General features: G+C 43.7%; 1 protein-coding gene across 2 annotated transcripts in view; it reads right to left on the bottom strand.

The window, feature by feature from the left end:
* Positions 1 to 238: 238 nt before the first annotated feature.
* Positions 239 to 19884, bottom strand: part of FAM20A (FAM20A golgi associated secretory pathway pseudokinase) — a 68339-nt gene continuing 48693 nt past the window's right edge. The window contains exons 2-11 of one of the 2 annotated variants that reach the window (XM_077163673.1): positions 18404 to 18588; positions 17515 to 17565; positions 16090 to 16168; positions 7810 to 7902; positions 5991 to 6106; positions 5266 to 5446; positions 4155 to 4264; positions 3275 to 3356; positions 2685 to 2744; positions 239 to 1418 (exon numbers count right to left, since the gene is read on the bottom strand). In XM_077163673.1, coding sequence (XP_077019788.1) covers positions 1154 to 1418; positions 2685 to 2744; positions 3275 to 3356; positions 4155 to 4264; positions 5266 to 5446; positions 5991 to 6106; positions 7810 to 7902; positions 16090 to 16168; positions 17515 to 17565; positions 18404 to 18588 — 1222 coding nt within the window. In that variant the 3' untranslated portion in view covers positions 239 to 1153. The remainder of the gene's footprint in view (positions 1419 to 2684; positions 2745 to 3274; positions 3357 to 4154; positions 4265 to 5265; positions 5447 to 5990; positions 6107 to 7809; positions 7903 to 16089; positions 16169 to 17514; positions 17566 to 18403; positions 18589 to 19884) is intronic. The other variant, XM_077163674.1, reaches the window with a different exon arrangement.

The raw sequence follows: 19884 nt of genomic DNA on the forward strand, positions 1-19884 counted from the left end.
CCTGGGTTGATGTCTGGATTATAGTTTAATTCTCCTTCTAAAATAGTGGCTCATGTAGAATCATTTTTTTGTTTTTTTTTGTGCTTTAAGTTTTGACATTTTAAAACTGAAGTAGCACGATGTCAGTTTCTTAAATTGCTTTATCTCTAACCCCAAACTTATAGTAGCTGAACTCTTTTTGCATTTTTCTTAGATCCTGGCAGTGTGTTTCTAAATGGACTAAAACAACATTAGGGAGCAGTGGCTAGGATAGTTTTTATTAATTCTCCAAAGGTATCCCTCAGTGTTTACCAGTAAAAACTGTAGCTATGGGAATTTAAAAGAAAGAACCTCTCCCTTTTACTCTGGAATTTTTACGTAGAAACTAGCGTTCTTGTGTACATGTACAGCTAAAATTTGTTGACGTAAGTTTAGAGTTGTAACTTCATCCTGACTCCATCTGAAAACAAAGCTTACCAATGAATATCATTTTGTGAAAGTTCTGCTAGTTTAGCTTAAGTAGCTATGTTATTTTAAAGGTCACCACTAGATGGAGAGCTTTTTTTTAATCCATGTTCATAGATCTCAAAATTAATTCTTTTTTGCAGTTTTTTCAAACTCAACGAATTTCCCTTCATCTGACTTTTGGAAGGCTAAAATGAATTCCCTCCCCCCTATTCATTAATCACATATTATACAATTCCTTTTCATTTTTTAGTTTCTCATCAGTAATAACATGAAAAGGTTTTACATAGAGAGGAGAATTTTTATTTCATGGGAAATTAAGCAGTGGTTTCAATATGTTGGAAGAATGTGATAGTTCAAGAATATGGAGTCTTTTGTTCTTTGTTTTCTGGTGTTTTTGACGAATGATAGAGACTTAAATTTGTAATTCGTCAAAAAATAATGGAATGTTATATATTAATGGATTAATAAGATATTGAGGTATTCTACATATTGTGGTCAGATTCAGCCCTTAACTTGGTCCTTTCTAGACTGGTTTGGGGGAGGAAGGCTCTTGCTGTTTTAGAAATATCCCAATGCCCTATATCCTTCCTGAGATTGAGATACATGACCTCCAGCAGCCACAGGTGAAAGTGAGGAAACAGTGGTCAGCACTTGGGAGTCCACTGCTTGCCCAGGTGTATTTTCCGAATATTGTCTCTTCCAGCGCCTAGCTTGTCACTTCAGCCATGTCCGAGTCTGGGGCTGATTGTTCTACTGGGCCGCTGATTATGACACTCTGCTCTCCATGGGCCCTTAGGCACCCCTCCACTGTCTTCAGGATGATTTGGAGTCTCCGATCCAGGGCAAGGAGGTGAGGTTCTGTGAGGATTGGGGTAAGCTGGTCTTTTAGCAAAGACTCCCGCATCACGTCACTGAGTCTGTAGTCTGGGTGGGCCAGCAGCTGCAGGTGCAAAAGTGTTTTCTTTTTTATCCTGAAAGCACAAAAGTCATGGGAACCAAATAAGTAAATACAGAGAAAATGACTTGCTTGAACTCACTTCCCCTCCCCACAAATAGTTACTATAGCTTGTGTCCTAGGAGTCTTCTCCCTGTGTCTTCCAAGCACATTTTATGGAGAACAGGATAAAAAGGATTTAATGAACAGTGACCAATATTTTTAGCCTTTTTTCCAATGGCCTTTTGATCAAGGGCTTGTTGAGCTATCTGTTCTCCCGTAGTGTATGAAGCGTGTTAATTTGTACTTGCTTTGATACTGCCAAGGGAATCAATGAGTGCAGTGATACTTTTGATTCTCCAAGGAGATTTCAACCTAATGGGGATAGTTTCTAGGAGGTGAATTCATGAAGCCACTGCCCTCTCAAATCTCTAGGTACTGCCAGTCTCCAATGTGTTCCTTGCCAACTTTATAATATTTCTCTGTTAGATTTGAAAATCAGAGGGATGAAAATAGTATGGGACCAATCTTGACTTTAGGATTCCTGTTTCTTTTTGTATGGGAATCTGACTTTGACTCAGATGTGTAAGCAGCTTAATTGTCTTTGGTCATAAACAGCAACTGCCTATCTACTCAGGTGGAGGAGAAAGGAGGCAAATGGGGAAGCATGTTTAAACTAACCCAAGATGTTAAGAATATTCATGATCTGCTCTGAATTTCCCAGCTGGGTATGAACAAGATGGTTTTGCTAGGTGTGAATCACCTATTTAGAATTAGCTCTGGATAATGCAGCTGAGCAGGTGGACAATTTTACAAGGGTGGCTAAAACACTGGAGAAGTATGGAAGTAGGTTAGAGGTTCTCCAGAGAGGAGTGATGGCCAGGCAACAGCCTTAGTACTTTCAAACTGACATGGGTTTATGGGACTTTAATCAGGATTTTGCCTAGTTGGTGAACAAATAGGAATATTTATAAGCTTAGATTAGTGCTATGTGAAGCAGGGGTCTGATTAATAATATCAAAGACTGTCAGGCATTGCGAAAGTGAGTGATTGGAGAGGGTTTAAGATTAAAGTTAATGATTGAGAGGTTTAAAAGATTAGATCCTAATTCATCCTATGCTGAAGGAGGAAAATATCTGAGGTGTTGGGGAAGATTCTGTAGTTGTATAAGAAATGAGGTTTATGTCATTCTTCTACCCCCCCAAATCCTAGACCAATGGAAATTTGATTAAGACCTCACAAACTTGGTTGCAGGCAGGGTGAAATATCACAGTTGTTAAGTGCCCGTTAACTGGAAACTTACATGCAGCATTGGGAAAGAGGTGAGAGGATGGAGATTTCATCATGGGAGTGTCTTCCAAACCTAGGAGAAGAAGCAGGTTTTCATGGGTGGCAACCCAGTGTCTTTCTCATTTCTTTAATGTTTTCTCTCTTCTCTACCTCAACCTTTTTTCGAATCATAGCTCCAAGTAAAATGCCAATGATCATGGCAGTTGAGTCTCCATCTCTCTTCTAAATCAATTTATAAAAGTCCCTGTATTAAAACCAAGCACTTCCTTTGGTCATTCATTCATTCATTCATCCATCCATCAACTCACAGGGCCAGTATTGACTAAGCCATGTTCTCTGCCTCTAGGAGTGTACCATCTAGTAAAAAAAAGGAAACCTCAGTCTGTTTTATTCAGCACATGAGTGCTGAGACTGGAGAGGAATCCGATGGTACTTAGCAGAAATCAAGAGAAAAAAGGAAATGGAAAAAGTAGGGCAAGAAGAGGACAAGGAACATGACAATGGGGCCCCTCATTCTCTTGGGGCCTCTCATGTCCCATGAGCAGCTGCACAGAGGCTAGGGCTGGGAGAGAACAGTGTCGGGACACTGGAGGTAACGCTTACCCTCTTGCATTGTCAAGGTGAATAAAGAACCCATCGTCCCCAAATTTTGTGAACATCTCATAGTGGTGACGGTCCATGTTTCCTATAAGGAAGGGGAGAAATCAGGAAGGGCCAATCAGGCTGGGGGACACAAGCTCCCAACTGAGCTCTCTCTAGGGATGGAAGTTTGTTAGCAGGTCAGAGACATGAGTCAGAATTTAGGGCTATAACCTGTCACTTCTCCAGGGTATTAGTGAAGTTGCAGAGGGAGAAGGAAGCTACACAAGCTGCCCCAATATGGACTGTTTTCAAATCTAAGGCTTTCAGGTCTCTCCCTCTTGCCATCCCCTGCCAGGGATTCTAACTCATGTACAAAACGGTCTCTTCATGCTTCCCGTACAATGGATGCCAGCCTTCTTAGACCCAGAGATCCTTGAGTGAGGGCCCATTACAGCACACGGACAGGAGCTCACTCCCAAAAGGAATGGTAGCTGGGGTAAGGACTGTGATTGGCTTTACAAAGATACAAAGGTGGCCATCACACCTTTGTGACTGTCTTCCTTGGTCCCTTTGGGGACTTGGAGGTGGGTTTACAGTCTCTTGAGCCTGTGGCCTGCCTGGTTTCCCTTCACTTGGAGAAAGGAGCAAATAGCTTCAAATCTGAAGCCCATGCTGGCCTGGTGACAGGGTTAGATGCCTCTTGTGAGTAATGGAGCCCTTCAGTTTCTGCCCATTCTTTGAAGAGAGGGGAGTATCTTAACTTCTGCCCTGGTAGACCTCTACCACTCCTGAGTACATGGGTGGTGTGGAGCTATTCAGTCCTCTTGACAGAATCCCAGCCAAGCAGCACAGCCCACTCCTCCCATGTGCCCTAAGCAGGTGCTGGGAGGATGGCACCTACCTATCAAGAAGTCAAAAATAGCCATATCGATGACATTGAGGAGCCGGTCGCTGCTACTGTAGGGGTAGATCTGTTTCACTGTGTTGCAGTAAAGTGGATTGACTTCCCACCTGAGGGTGAGAAGAAGTCCTGGGGCTGGAAAAGCCAAAATGGCAAGGTGTTGGGGGCCGACCCCATACCTCCCCACTAATCTCTGCTCTCCCCAGGCTGGGAGCAGCTTGTCAGCATGGCGGGTGCAGCTGGTTCATTCAGGAAGACACCCTGGCCAAAGACACGTGGGAGGTACAGATTTCCATGTGGTGAGAAGGTTCTGGGTGCTTTCATCATATGTTTTCCAAACACCCATGTGCCCTGGTGCTAGACTGATGGCTGGGATACCACATGCCAGAGGGGAGCAATGGACGAGGCAGGGGAGAGGCTGGTGACGAGCTGCTCACTTGCATCCTTATAGCATCTCTCACCAAGCCCCTTGGGCCCCGGTCCTCTAGTTTTCCTGAACCATTTGTGTTGCCTATGAGCTATTCTTTGTCATTTTACTCTCACAACCTAGTTTTCTGCTTGGAATGCTCCCCAAACTCTTTTTATCTAGTTGGCTCTTAGCTTTCATAAGGCCTTCAGATCTCTCATGTCTTCTAAGAAATTCTTCCCTGATTACTTCTCTCCTTATCATGCATTAGAGTGACTTAATTGATAGACTGAGTCATTCAGTCAACTAACATTAATCGAGCACCTCCTATCTGCCAGGGACTGCTAGGCGCTGTGGATACCACTATGAACAAGATTGGATCACGGGGCCTGGTCTGGTGAGCCAGGTTCTCTTCCCGTGGGCTTCTCCTGTGCATCTATTATAGCACGTGTAGCTCTGTGTTGTAATAATCTGGTTACTCGTCAGCCCCTCCTACTAGACCTTTTCTGTATCTAGATCTAGGGTTGAATACATAGTTAGCTCTTATAATTTAATCAATCAACTAAAGGGAGAGGACAAACACAGGCCAGCTGGTCCCAGAATCAATATGAGATGAGGCAGCTTTGGAGGTGCTAAAACGAGGTTAGTCCCAAGGACTGGACTGCAGGACTGTGGGCAGGCCTTGTGGCCATGGGGCCAACTTACTCTTCTTTCCCTTCCAGCGAGTAGGAGCGGATCCAGGGGTTGGGCACAGCCAGCCTGGGGGCCAAGTTGAGGGATGGTAAGAATGCAGAGAGGGAGCCCTCCAGCAGATGGGGGTTGCCACAGACAGCATATTCAGTCTTGCACATGTATGGACACTTGGCGAAGAAGCACATGTTGCTGGCTAGAGGATGAGGGAGGAGAGAGAAGGATGAGAGGAGGGCTTTGGAGGCCTGCAATCTTCCTGCCCTAGAAAATCCTTTTGGAGGACTAGGAGACCCTGAAATCACAGCTTGGGGAAAGGCAGGAGAAGAAAATGTTGCCTTTTCCAGATATAGGGGCCAGTGACTGCTACTAAACTGAGCATCCTGGCTAACAATTTTTCATGGGTCTCAGAGCAAAGAGTATGAGACTTGGCTTCACTCCATCCTGTCCTGTGATTAGAAGGTTCTGCGTTAACCTGAATGGATAACATCTGATTCTAGGGAGGGGGGTCGGCAGTGCCTGTTCAATGCCCACACAGGCTATTAACATCTCATACAAAACATTTCCCCAACCACAGTTATCTTGTGTTATGCTCAGGTGGACCGGGATGGGAGTATATGATGCCCAGCATCCCAATAATGGGGAGCCCTCCTGGGAAGGTCAGATAACTGCCGAATGTAATGGTGGGCATGTTGGCCTACCAGATACTCAGACCTGGAATATTCCTTTGGCTAGTACTGTACCTGGGGAGACAAAGAAAACACTCTGCAGGATTTCATTCTTGGTAACCTCTAGGATTTCCCTGGTGACATTCACTAGCCTCCCCACTGTTGGTGGCACCCGTCGGAAGTCCAGAATCCTGAAAGAGAGGGAGTCCTGTTCAGATCTGAGTGCGAAGCAATCCTGTTAGTACCCATTAGAAATGGGCTGGCATTTCTGACCACACCCAGCAGGGGGGCCTCTAAGGGATGTCTGCTGCACAGAACTGAGAGTGCCTAGGGCAATTCCAGGTCTGAGGCAGTAGAAAAGGAATTATTCCATCAAGTCTGCTAAGTAAACCTTCCCACCATCCAAGCTTTGTCATCCTTTAATGTGCATACAAACCTCCTGGGGCCCCTGTTAAAATGCAGATTCTGACTCAGTAGGTCTAGAGTGAGGCTGATACTCTGCATTTCCAAACAAGCTCCTGGGTGCTGACAGTCCAGGGGACTGCACTTGGAGTGGCACTGACTGGACCACTGGGAAGTAGGAAGTTTAGGAAATGTACTTTCCCCTGTTTTCTTTCTTTCTTTTTTTTTTTTATTGCATAGTATAACATATATACAAAGCAAAGAAATAAAAAAGCAATAGCTTTCAAAGCATTTTTCAACAAGTGGTTACAGGACAGAACTCAGAGTCTCATGGACTACCATATGATCCTCTCAGATTTTTCCTTCTCACTACTCCAGAATATAGGAGGCTAGAGGGCTTAAAAGCTATAAATTTCAAAGCACAGCACCACAATTAATTGTAGAATATATTTCAGACTTTGACATGGGTTACAATTTCCCAATTTTAACTTTTTACTTCTAGTTGCTCTAAAATACTGGAGACTAAAAGAGATATCAATTTAATGATTCAGCATTCATTTTCATTTGTTCAGTCCTGTCTTCTATGTATAATTCCACCATCACCTTTGATCTTTCCATGCCTTTTAGGGGTGTTTGGGCTTTGGCAATTCTTAATTTTTGATATTGGAAGGGTCTGTCACCAATATGGGGTAGGGAGATGGAACTATCTGATATTCTGGAGAGGCTGGGCTAGGTTTCAGGATTTTTCTGGACCAGGGACCCATCTGGAGGTTGTAGGTTTCTGGAAAGTTACTCTAGTGCCTGGAACCCTTGTAGAATCTTATATATTGCCGTAGATGTTCTTTAGGATTGGCTGGAATGGCCCTGGTTGGGGATTGGCAGGTTATGATAGGTAGCAAGGTCTACCTGAAGCTTGCATAAGAGCAACCTCCAGAGTAGCCTCTCGACTTTATTTGAGCTCTCTCTGCCACTGATACATTATTATTTACACTTCTTTTACCCCTTTTGGTCAGGATGTAATTGTTGATCCCATGGTGCCAGGTCTGGATTCATCCCTGGAAGTCATCTCCCAGTAGCCCGGGAGAATTTCACCCCTGGATGTCATGTCCCATGTAGAGGGGAGGGCAATGATTTCACTTGCACAGTTGTGCACTTTCCCCTTTTAATGTCACAGCCTTAAGCCTCCTTGCACAAACAGGAGTGGGTACATTCTCCCTGTTTTCAGGTCAGGAAACTGGAGCAGAGTGCTACATTATGACCATAATGGCAAAGTCAGTTTTCTTTAAAAGTTTATTCTTTTCATTGCTATTAAAAGACCTTGCATTTCTCAATCCATGGGACATATTGGGTTTAAAGTCATCACTGAAGGATGACGCAGAGAAAGAGCCAGAGGGAAGAAATGCCATGGCTGCCCCACCTGGTCTGCCCAGTGTCCTCTCCCGGGTTTGGCCCTTCTGGTCAACGTATCTCCCTGGGGCGGCCCGAGCCCTACCTGTCCAGATGGAAAGCTGCGATCTCAGCATTGTGTCTCTGAAAGTCAATGAAATAGAAGAAGTCCTCGGGTGTCTCCTCATCTCGCTGCTGTCTGGAAGAAAGGTGGGAATCATGTCTTGGGCTCAGACCTCAACTGTGAGCTTGAGAAGAGAGCTGATAAGCATGGCCAAGAGAGAAAGGAAAAGACACTTTGATGCTTTCTATCCACACAGAGATGGTGGAAGGACAACACAGGGATGGCCTAGGACTCCCTTAGCTAGGTGTAGACATGCAATTAGAGGCGAGGCTTCTTGTGATGTCCCGTGGGAAGCAACACCAAGTTTCCTATTTGAGTCTTGGTGAAAGGGGCTGGTCAAAACAAAACAAAACAAAAATAGCCAGCAGCCAAGAGGGAAAAAATAGACATTATTCTACAGTTATAAGCAGAAGGGAGGAGTCTGATCAGTGGAATGAGAAGTAGTAAAGACCCAGCGGCTTGGGGATTAAGAAAGTGGGATGTGGAACAGGACTCTAAAGTGAATGGTACCCCAGACGTGCTTTTTAGTGTCTGAAATTTGGAGAACGAAGAAGTGCTGAGTCTTTGGGGGATTGGGAGGAATAAATGGGACCATCTGGGAGAAACCTGGGCCCTCGGGAATGGACCTAGCCAGAGGGCTGAGCAAGGCCTTTGTAGAGGATATTGACCCATATAAGTTTAAAAAATCTCTAATGGATTCCTGGATGTGTCGGCTGAGTGTGAAGGGGCTGACAAAGTGTGCGTGTTCTCGCAAGGAGGTCCCAGTGCACTGAGGGCATCGTGGACAGCTTTTGGCCTCTAGGGTAACTTTGCCTAGACACTAATAAATGTGGAAGAATGATGACCTCCGAAAAATCTTATAATCCACTGTATGGGACTATGCAATGCCTTCAAAAGCAATTTAAATGTAAATAAATATGCTGTTGCAGAAAGCTGTGCATAAAGAGTCCTAGCATTTGAAACAGAGATGTGTAGTTTACCAAAATACACAAGCTAGTTTTGGGACCCCCAGCAAAGTCCTGCCAAAAGTAGGGGCTCTAGACTTCCAGGCCAAGATGGTGGGTTAACAATGTGCACATTTTAGTTCGTCCTCCAGAACAACTACTAAATAACCAGAAACGGTACAGAACAGCTCCTGAGGCCACGTCAATGACCGGACACACAGCGTACCCCAGTCTCACCCCCTGGACCGGGCCAGCCCCCCCAGAACTGTGAGTTCCCCAAGCCATGGTGGCCAACGACCCTCCCCCACAGGCTGCTTTCCAGAGGGGAAAGGAAAGAGACTTTACCAAGTAGCAGGCACTGAGCCCAACCAAATGCCAATTGTGGAATTAATTAACAAATTCTGACTACTAAAAATAGGCCCCAAGCTCAGGTGAACCTGGTCAAAGCGGAGGTCGCTCATTTTTGCTCTGGCGCCAAGGGCTGATGGAAAAAGGGAAAAAAAAGGAAAGAAACAGGTTTTTGTGGCTGTGTTTCTACAAAGGCTTGACTGCCTTTGGATGCAGCGGCAGGACTTCTCAGGCTGCAACTGCCCCAGGCATAGGCAGAAACAAGCTCGTTTGAGGGCTTGTCTGGAGCCCGTACCTACCCCAGGGGAGGGGTGAAGCTCAACTCAGGTGGAATCCCTCCCTCAAGGAATTCAGACACCAGGGCTTGGTAATTTGAAGCCGTTAAAACCAGCCTACAACCTCTCCTCTGTCTCCACCACATCCCCAGCAGGGAGAGTCTGCCAAAGTTAAAGGTACTGCATCATCCTATGCTGGTGGGACTAGCAGGCAGACAAGTGCCACATACTGGGCAGAATAAGAAAAATAGGATTTCACAGGAAAGTCTTTCAACCTGCTGGGTCTCAGCCTCAGGGAAAACCAATGCAGGTGACTCTTTCCTCCTGATAGGAGGCCAATTTGGTGTGGGAAAATCCGGCTGGGGTCTATATTCCTAAGTAGACCCTCCTAAGTGGGGGGGGGGGGGGGGCACCATACAAGCAGGGCAAGAAACAAGAACTGAAAAATTCTCCTCTGTTAAACAAAACTTGAGTCCAGATAAAGGTGAACTGAATGTCAAAGAACAGATAGACAACAAATTCATCCAGCAAGAAAACCCTAGGTAAAAGAAGTGAAAGCAAACTCCAGAATAAACTAATTAAGGTAATTAAATGCCTAGACACCAGCAAAAAATAACAAATCACACAAGGAAAATCGAAGATATGGCCCAGTCAAAGGAACAAACCAACAATTCAAATGAGATACAGAAGCTGAAACAATTAATTCAGAATATACAAACAGACATGGAAAACCCCATCAAAAACCAAATCAATGAATTGAGGGAGGATATAAAGAAGGCAAGGAATGAACAAAAAGAAGAAATGGAAAGTCTGAGAAAACAAATCACAGAACTTATGGGAATGAAAGCGAAGGTAGAAGAGATGGAAAAAACAATGGAAACCTACAATGGTAGATTTCAAGAGACAGAACATAGGATTAGTGAAGTAGAGGACAGAACATATGAAATCCGGCAAGAAAAAGAAAATATAGGGGAAAAAATGGAAAAATATGAGCAGGGGCTCAGGGAATTGAAAGACAATATGAAGCACACAAATATATGTGTTGTGGGTGTCCCAGAAGGAGAAGAGAAGGGAAAAGGAGGAGAAAAACTAATGGAGGAAATTATCACTGAAAATTTCCCAACTCTTATGAAAGACTTAAAATTACAGATCCAAGAAGTGCAGCGTACCCCAAAGAGAATAGATCCAAATAGACATACTCCAAGACATTTACTAATTAGAATGTCAGAGGTCAAAGAGAAAAAGAGAATCTTGAAAGCAGCAAGAGAAAAGCAATCCATCATGTACAAGGGAAGCCCAATAAGACTATGCACAGATCTCTCAGCAGAAACCATGGAGGCAAGAAGACAGTGGGATGATATATTTAAATTACTAAAAGAGAAAAACTGCCAACCAAGAATTCTATATCCAGCAAAATTGTCCTTCAGAAATGAGGGAGAAATTAAAACATTTTCAGACAAAAAATCACTGAGAGAATTTGTGACCAAGAGACCAGCTCTGCAAGAAATACTAAAGGGAGCACTAGAGACAGATACGAAAAGACAGAAGAGAGAGGTGTGGAGAAGAGTGTAGAAAGGAAGACTATGAGTAAAGGTAAAAAGAAGGAAAATTAGATATGACATATAAAATCCAGAAGGCAAAATAGTAGAAGAAAGTATATCTGTGCAGTAATAACACTGAATGTTAATGGATTAAACTCCCCAGTCAAAAGACATAGACTGGCAGAATGGATTAAAAAACAGGACCTATCTATATGCTGTCTCTACTCAAAGGACATGAGGGCAAGGACACAAACAGACATTTGCACACCAATGTTTATAGCAGCATTATTTACAATTGTGAAGAGATGGAAACAGCCAAAATGTCCATCAACAGACGAGTGGCTAAACAAACTGTGGCATATACATACAATGGAATATTATGTAGCTGTAAGACAGAATAAAGTTATGAAGTATGTAACAACATGGATGGACCTTAAGGACATTATGCTGAGTGTGATAAGTCAAAAACAAAAGGACAAATACTGTATGGTCTCACTGATATGAACTGACATTAGTGAGTAAACTCAGAATATTTTGTTGGCAACAGAGACCATCAGGAGATAGAAATAGAGTAAGATATTGGGTAATTGGAGCTGAAGGGATACAGATTGTGCAACAGGACTGAATATAAAAACTCAGAAATGGACAGCACAATGTTACCTAACTGTAATACAATTATGTTAAAACACTGAATGAAGCTGAATGTGAGAATGATAGAGGGAGGAGGGCTGGGGGGAATAACTGAAATCATAAAGAAAGATAGATGATAAAGATTGAGATGATATAATCTAGGAATGCCTAGAATGTATAATGATAGTGACTAAATATACAAATTTAAAAAATGTTTTTGCATGAAGAAGAACAAAAGAATGTCATTACTGCAGGGTGCTGAAAAATAGATGGTAATTAATATTTTAAAATTTCAACTTATGTATGAGACTAAAGCAAAAAAATGTTTATTTGGTACAAAATTTATATTTTGACTAGTGCATCCCCTAATATGACTTATGTAGATAGATGGTTGAATACCATAAGTACATGGAACCTTGGGTAGGACATGAGATTTTGTTGGTTTGTCCAGGTGACGCTCCGAAGAATCCCAGAGTGATTTGATCAGTGAGTTGAAAAGTATTTGCAAAGTCCCCTTTGGGGAAGGGTGAGAACGGGGGAAAATTCAACCTCCCGAAGTTGAATTCTTAATATTCTCACAAGCAGTGTGGACAACCAAAGCTATAGGCTGAGCCCCCAGTCTTGGGGTTTGTTCATATGAAACTTAACCCCACAAAGGATAGGTCAAGCCTACTTAAAATTAGACCTAAGAGTCACCCCCAAGAGAACCTCTTTTGTTGCTCAGATGTGGCCTCTCTCTCCAGCCAACATAACAAGTAAATTCACCACCCTCCCCCTGTCTACGTGGGACATGACTCCCAGGGGTGTGGACCTTCCTGGCAATGTGGGACAGAAATCCTAGAATGAGCTGAGACTCAGCACCAAGGGATTGAGAAAAATCCTAGAATGATCTGAGACTCAGCATCAAGGGATTGAGAAAACCTCAACCAAAAGGGGGAAGAGTGAAAGAAGACAAAGTGTCAATGGCTGAGAGATTCCAAACAGAGTCAAGAAATTACCCTGGAGGTTATTTTTACGCATTAAGTAGATATCACCTTGTTAACCAAGATGTAATGGAGAGGCTGGAGGGAACTGCCTGAAAATGTAGAACTGTGTTCCAGTAACCATGTTTCTTGATGATGATTGTATAATGATGTAGCTTTAACAATGTGACTGTGTGATTGTGAAAACCTTGTGTCTGATGCTCCTTTTATCTACCTTATCAACAGATGAGTAGAATATATGGAATAAAAATAAATAATAGGGGAACAAATGTTTAAATTTAGTTTGAAATGCTAGTGATCAATGAAAGGGAGGGGTAAGGGGTATGGTATAAAATATTTTCCCTGTTTTTTTGTTTTATTTTTCTGTTGTCTTTTTATTTCTTTTTCTGAATTGATGCAAATGTTCTAAGAAATGATCATGATGATGAATATGCAACTATGTGATGATACTGTGAATTACTGATTATATATGTAGAATGGAATGAGCATATATTAAGAATGTTTGTTTTTCATTCTTGTAATTTTTTTTTTTAATTAATAAAATTTTTTTTTAAAAAGTAGGGGCTCTATTTTAAAAAGAACAGTCACATTTCACAGCACAGCTCTCTGTGCTCAGGCCAGCCCTGCTTCTCCATCACCCAAAGCCTAGGTCAGGAAGAAAACTTCCATGTTCCCCAATCTCCTCTTAACTCTCAAATTCCTTTCCTAAGAATATAATCTCTCAAATCCCCTTTAAAATTTTCTGAAATATCATTTCCTCATTTTTTGTATAGTATATGATAAAAAAGTGATTTAAAATTGGAAAATGGCTTTTATTTTACATCAGCAAATATTGTAGATATTACATTTTAAGAATATACAATATTTAATTGTATTCATAATGTATTTCATCCAAGGTAAATTTTTACTTTCCCTCTTTAATAAGGGATGCTTTGCTTTAAATTACTTATAGTAAAATAATGCATGAATTTTCAAGAAATACATTTTTGAATGATACTGTTTGGTTTGGGATTAAATTTTGTAAAATATGTAGGTTAGGTGTGTAAAATATGTAGGTTAGGTGTTGGCATAAGAATAGGTAAAATCCCCTTTCTGACCTAAGGTTGGAAATTTGTGCATTATGTTTGGGAAAAATACTAGCTAATTTTAGCCATTTTTGTATTCTGAGTCTAACTGACAAGGTAGAGCAGAAGCTCTAGGCTGTTACTTCTTACATGTTTTTGTAAACAAACACTTCAGGTCCAAGTGATTTTATCTCCCTGGTACATGGAAAGTGGAAGTGGAGCTCAACCATTCTACATGAGCTTCTAGCATCTAAAAATTACAGCCATCCTAATGTGCCACAGAAGGCACAGTGACGGCCATCTATGTATCTGGTGATTTGTGATGAATTTGCGGATTTATCATTATTTTTATGCTTCTCATGAACTTCTTGTGTTTTTACATCTGTGTTCCTATGCACTGAAGCATCCTCTCTCTAACCTGTACTCTGTTATGAATATACATTAAACATGCATGACTAACCAAAGCAATCATTTAAAATACCACAACTGGTGAGAACCAGCCCGGAGGCTCTCTACTCAGCTGTCCAGCTTGTCCCACTTCCACTAATTGCCCTGTGTGCCCACAGCTACATCTCTCTTTGAAAAGGAACACAATTGCTGTGTGTTTAGTACTTCATATGTCTGAATATTAGATGAGATCATCTCTTTATATTCAAGTCTTTGCACAGACTCTCAAATCATTGAAAAGGGGCCCCTTTTCAATGACTTCCTTTGTCTGGGGCAGATACGTCAACCTGAAATGACTTCCCTCGGTTCTGGCTTTGTTAGCTGACTGAACTGGCTAAGAAAGGTTGGTGGTGATGGTGGGAAAAGGGAAATCAATGACCGCAAGTCTTGACTCTAGTGGGCATGATGACCAGTGTCAAAAAGTTTTGACAGGTGAAATGTAGGAGTGGGGGAGGGGGGGAAGCAATATCTCTAAATCTATGTATTGTTTTATGCAATTGGATTTTAATCATTCAGCTAATATAAGCAGACATTCGATTGTTTCCCACAACTCTGAGAAATTATATATTTAAAGGGTGAGTTAATGATGTTTACCGGGCTACGCTCAGGGCAGTGACCCTTTGTTAATGCAATAAACACAGCTGGTTTCTCTTCTCTTATTTGACACAACCTAAAGACCAGCACTGGGATGTGCTTTAGGAAGCCTGTGGGGGTAAATCTCTATGCTGTCTAGCTATGGAGAGTGTGTCCAGGGCTTCAAGACCAAACAATTAGGGTTTTGGATTTTCACATGGGAAAAATGGGGGATCTTCTCATACAGCTACAGTTTTCAAGCTCGGTTGGGTACTGGGCTCTAGGGAGAGCCCCCAGTGTCCTCCCATCAGGCTCTCTAGGTTGGGTCTCAGGCATCAGGATTTTGTAGGGCTCTCCCAGTGATTCTAACATGCAGATGATCTACCCCAAACCCCTGCTTAAGGGGGTGCTTCTACCAAAGCAGTGCAGGGACTGGAGCTAAGGGGAGTGACTCTATGGTCAGGACTCATCCCGCTGAGCCTTCCCACCAGTCTCATCGGCGGGGCCTTTCAAAAGACCTCTCCTCAGCTGGTGGCAGGTTTGGAATCTAAATCAATCTAATCCGGTTCCACTGGAAGACGGTGCACTCTGGAGGAGAATGTGACTGGGGTAATAGAAACCTCTCTTCTCTCTTGTGCATGTCACCTCCAGTTGGAATATCCACTGGGCTAAGGCTTTAGGGTCCTGCCTTGGGATTCCTCAACCTGAGCGCTGCAGACCTTTTGGGGTCTGGAAATCCAGACTCACCCCAAGCTCTGTCTATAGACTGAATACATATATTTTGCCCATTCAGAGCATTATAAAACTTTTAAGCATGTTGTTGCAGTTGTGGTCAATAAAATAAAAATTTACGTAAAGGTATAACTGACTTCATGGTAGAATTTCCTCATTGCCTAGTTTTTCAATCAAAACAAGGATTATTATGTAGGGGTCTGCAAACTTTCAATGTTAAAAAGAAGGTCCTAACCCTGCCAAAAATCAGGGACCCCGATAGTGGTAGTGGGAACTTAGCGATCCAACTGCCTGGGTTTGAACCCTCCTCATTCCACTGCATGAGCTGCTGTCAGATTGGGGTCAGGTATGAAAATGGCCCCTGGAAGGGGCCTTCCCAAGCCATGCTCTCCTTTGGAATGCACTATTTTCCAGTGGGACTTAACTAGACAGACTTAGATTTTAAACCTTCAACCGATCTCTTGGAGCCTACTGGAATTCATCTGGAAAGGGTGTGGCATAGGTGCTAGCAAGGATCTGATAAAGATTATCCATTACTACTTTATTATTATTATTATGATAACCAGCCCAGTCATATGCTTGGGCAGGTTGCTAAAAAAAAAAAAAAAAAGTCATCTCCTGATGAGCGGCCTGAAGATTTGAGGCCACATTTCTTAACTGCGGGGGTGAGATTGGTGGTCAAAACTCCCACAGCCGGGCTTGGAGGGGAGGAAGGCATCACTTACCTCATGGGTTTGAACATTGCCTTCCCGAAGTCCGCAAACCTCAGAACCAGCTTCAGGTGGACCCCACTTGGTTTCACAACTGTGACGGGGCAAAAAATGAGTTAATGATGCTTCTGGGTCTCAGCTCAGAGCTGTGGCCCTTTGATAATTCAATCAACCCAGTTGGTTTCTTCTCTTTTCTCTTATGACTAAGACCCTACACACCAGGCCTTAGGATTTGCTTTATAAAGCTTGAAGACTAAATCTCCATGGTATTTAGCTATGGAGAATGTGTCCAGGGGCCCAAGAGAGTTTTTTCTGCTAGAATGGGAAAAGGTCCAACGATGAAGGTTTCCCTACATTGACACTCACTAAAGAGTGATCCCCTAAGAAGGGACTCCTTCTTCAACTGTTACTATATAGATGATTATTATGCACCTGTTACATTATACTATATTAGACTGGTTAGTTCATCTGTATGTCCCCCTACTGAAGACTGTATGCCAGGGCTGGGACTAGGATAAGGTCCATGAGGCACCCAGGGTGTAATTGCATGACCTTGACACCATCTCCTGACATTTTACCTCCAAGGCGCCTCGCCTCACCCTGGCCCTGCCTGGAAGCCTCATGGAAGTCCAATTGCTGACTCCCTTGCCTCTGTGTCCAATAAAATGGCAAATGGAGGGGCTGAGTTAAAGAACTGGGAGGCCCCAGGCCCTTTTTCTGCATGCTTCCAAATCTTTGTCGTGTCACAGCACATGTGGAAAGTTCTGTCATGCATTCTGCATACTGGTGTGGATGCTCCAAAGGCTGGGGAGTTCAGTGCACAGGCACATCTGCAGCCATTCGCGGTGCCAGGGGGTGGACTCTGCTGAACCCCACTCCTGTCTTTCTGATTCTGTGCATCATCTACTGCAGTGGATGCTGCACCAATATCATTCGGAGAGTTTTAAAAATATTGACCCATGTTCCTCCCCCTCTGCAATTGAATTGCACATCCTGGGGTGGGGGCCAGGCAGCAGCACTTTTTAAAGCTCCTCAGGTGATCCTAGTATGTTGCCAGGGTTGAAAATCATGGTCTTGTACAATTGCTTCTCCATTTTGAAAATGTATTCCAATCACTGGAAATAAAATGCAGATTCTGATTCAGAAAATCAGAGCTGGGCCTGAGAGTCTGCATTTCTAACAAGCTCCCTGACGATGCCAATGATGCTGGTTCCTGGACTGCAGGGTGACCAGAAAGGTCCCACCCAAGAGTGTCTCAGAAATGCCTTTTCTTTTTTTGGGAATGGTGGGGGGGGAGTGTTGCGCTCCCAGGGGCGAGGCAGAGAATCATGCTCCTTTAACTCCTGAACAGTGTCCCCACTGGAGAGGATGGTAGGCCCTCTGCACTGCTGCCAGGTCCTGCGAGAGACATCTGGGTGGAGGTAGGCCCAGGAAACTTACTCTGGGTGCAGTCACAGGCCCCAAGCAAGGCTTTCTCGTCCTGACTGTAGTCTGTGAAGGAGGAGAAGGTGGTGAGAACTTCAGCGTGTTTCACCCTACCACTCATGGCAGGGGGTCTCACCTCCAGCTCAGACTACCAGAGGGGGAGGCTAGGTTGTGGACTGGAAGCCTGGACCCTACAACAGTGGTCCCCCAGAGTCTAGTTGGCTGCAGCCCCCACCCTGCTCCATCCCAGGACCCCTGCTCCCTGGCCCTGCAACGGACCACCCAGCAGTACCTGTCGGTAGCACTGGTGGAGACCGATGCTAGTTTTGGGTCTGCTAATAATGCACCGAGCCACTTAAGACTGTCCTAGTGCTTGAAAGTACAGACCTGGAGTCAGCTGGCCTGCCTCTGAATCCAAGTTCCACCTCGGCCTCCTTGGCCAAGTTACTTAACCTCTCTGAGTCTCAGTATTCCCATCTGCAAAATGGCAATGATAATGTTCACATCATACAGCCACCATATCAGAGAGAATGTATTGCCAGATTCAAAAGAAGCACCCAATAAATGGAAGCAATCCCCTTTCTTTAAGTGCACTGAATACCCCCTTACGCCTCCCTTATGGGGTTGTGATGAGTTTACAGTTGCAGGATCTATTTCAAAGGGAAAAAGATCAATGTCTATGCCCTTTTATAATTTTTTTTTGGCATGGGCAGGCTCCAGGAATCGAACCCGGTTCTCCAGCATGGCAGGTGAGAATTCTGCCACTGAGCTACTGCTGCACCACCCTCTATATTCTTTTAAGTACTACTCCATCTATTGGGTGTCACGATCACTCTCGAATACCCTGCCCTGGAGCCTCTCTGGGAGAAAGGCAGTTCGTCTCACCGGATCCCGGGAACTTCACCTGCACTGATGATGGGAAAGTGCGTCATGTCGTGGAGGAGTTTGTTGAGGACAGGGCTGGACCTGGAGTAGAGCCCGTGGCGGCTGATCCCCAGGTGGAACTGGACCCAGCTGGCCTCAGGTTGGAGCTGCAGTGGGGGTTCCAGGGATGTGAGGTTCTGCTGCTCTCTGTACATCTTGTGCTGCCTGAAGGGGCAGGAAGGGTTTTGAGTTGGAGGAAGGAGAAGGCACAGTCCCGCTAAAGCCCCTTGCCTGGATGCTCCTTTCATTCATTCAATAAGTGCACTCAACACCTAAGATGCATCAGAACTTATGCTGGGCTTATGATGCAGCCACATGATCCTTCCCTGCCCTCATAGAGTTTACAGTCTAGTGAGGGAAATAGTAAACAGATACACAGATTCTTAATACAAACCATGACAAGTCCTGTGAAGAAAACTAGATTGTTAAGAATAAAATTTGAGAACTCACATGATCTGGGACCTCACAGAATGTTCCCAGGCCTCTTTCTGCACTTTTTCATTCAAAATCTGTATCTCAAATCTTCCAATTTTTTATATATGAAGAAGTCAGAATATAGGGAGGAGAAGGCAACCGATGAGAATGAAGGGATGGAGGGTGAGGATCCTAAGTGGAGCTGGAAACTGAGTTAGATTAGCCAATACGTAAAATGGGAAAAGAAGAATTAATTAGCCTTTGTTCCTCCTGCTCGGTATCTTTCACTCTCAGGATTAAAAGAAGTAAAACAGTACTGCTGCTACTTAGACGCTTAGGGTCTAGTTTGGGAGAAAAGCTGTATTAGAGAAAAATAAAAGGCAGTTGTAAATCAAATGCTAGACTTGCCATTCAGGCTCTGAGTGTGTGGTTCCCAGGGAAAGAGGATTGGGTGACGCAGAGGACGTCTGCAGTGGAGGAAGACAGACATCAGCTGGATCCTACAGAACCGGAGGTGTTTGGGTTGAAGAGGAGAGGCAGAGGGCACCGTCGACCAGGAACAATAGGTGAAGCATGAGAAGCAGGCAGAGGCTGGGTCTCCCCAGGGATTGGAGAGGAGGACGTGGAGGCCTTCTCATCGCAAGGGAAGGCAAGTTAGTGTGACGTCATCTAGCTGGCCGGAGCTGACGGTGGGGCTGGGTGGGATTAGGGGAGCAGAGTTTGGGTGTTTCTAAGCACCTGCGTTTCTCAAACTGTGATGGAATACCTCTGGTGAATAATAACAAAGCAAGCACAGCTGGCCTTCTTGGAGCAGTAAATAATTTAAGCAAAACAAATAAACCACAAAAAATTGTTGTAAACGTTGGAAAAGCTACAGTTGCTAAATATACACCGAAAAGAAGTGAACCAAACCAAGAATGCGGGAGCATTCAAAGCACTGACACAAATAACATTTTCGAAAGGAAACATTTTAATTAGCAAAATGTCAAACATGATTTGGTTTATGGGAACCTCACTTGAACAGCTTGGAAAACTATTCTTTCCTAA

Source organism: Tamandua tetradactyla, chromosome 6 (assembly GCF_023851605.1).
Source record: "Tamandua tetradactyla isolate mTamTet1 chromosome 6, mTamTet1.pri, whole genome shotgun sequence".
Classification (NCBI taxonomy): Eukaryota; Metazoa; Chordata; class Mammalia; order Pilosa; family Myrmecophagidae; genus Tamandua; species Tamandua tetradactyla.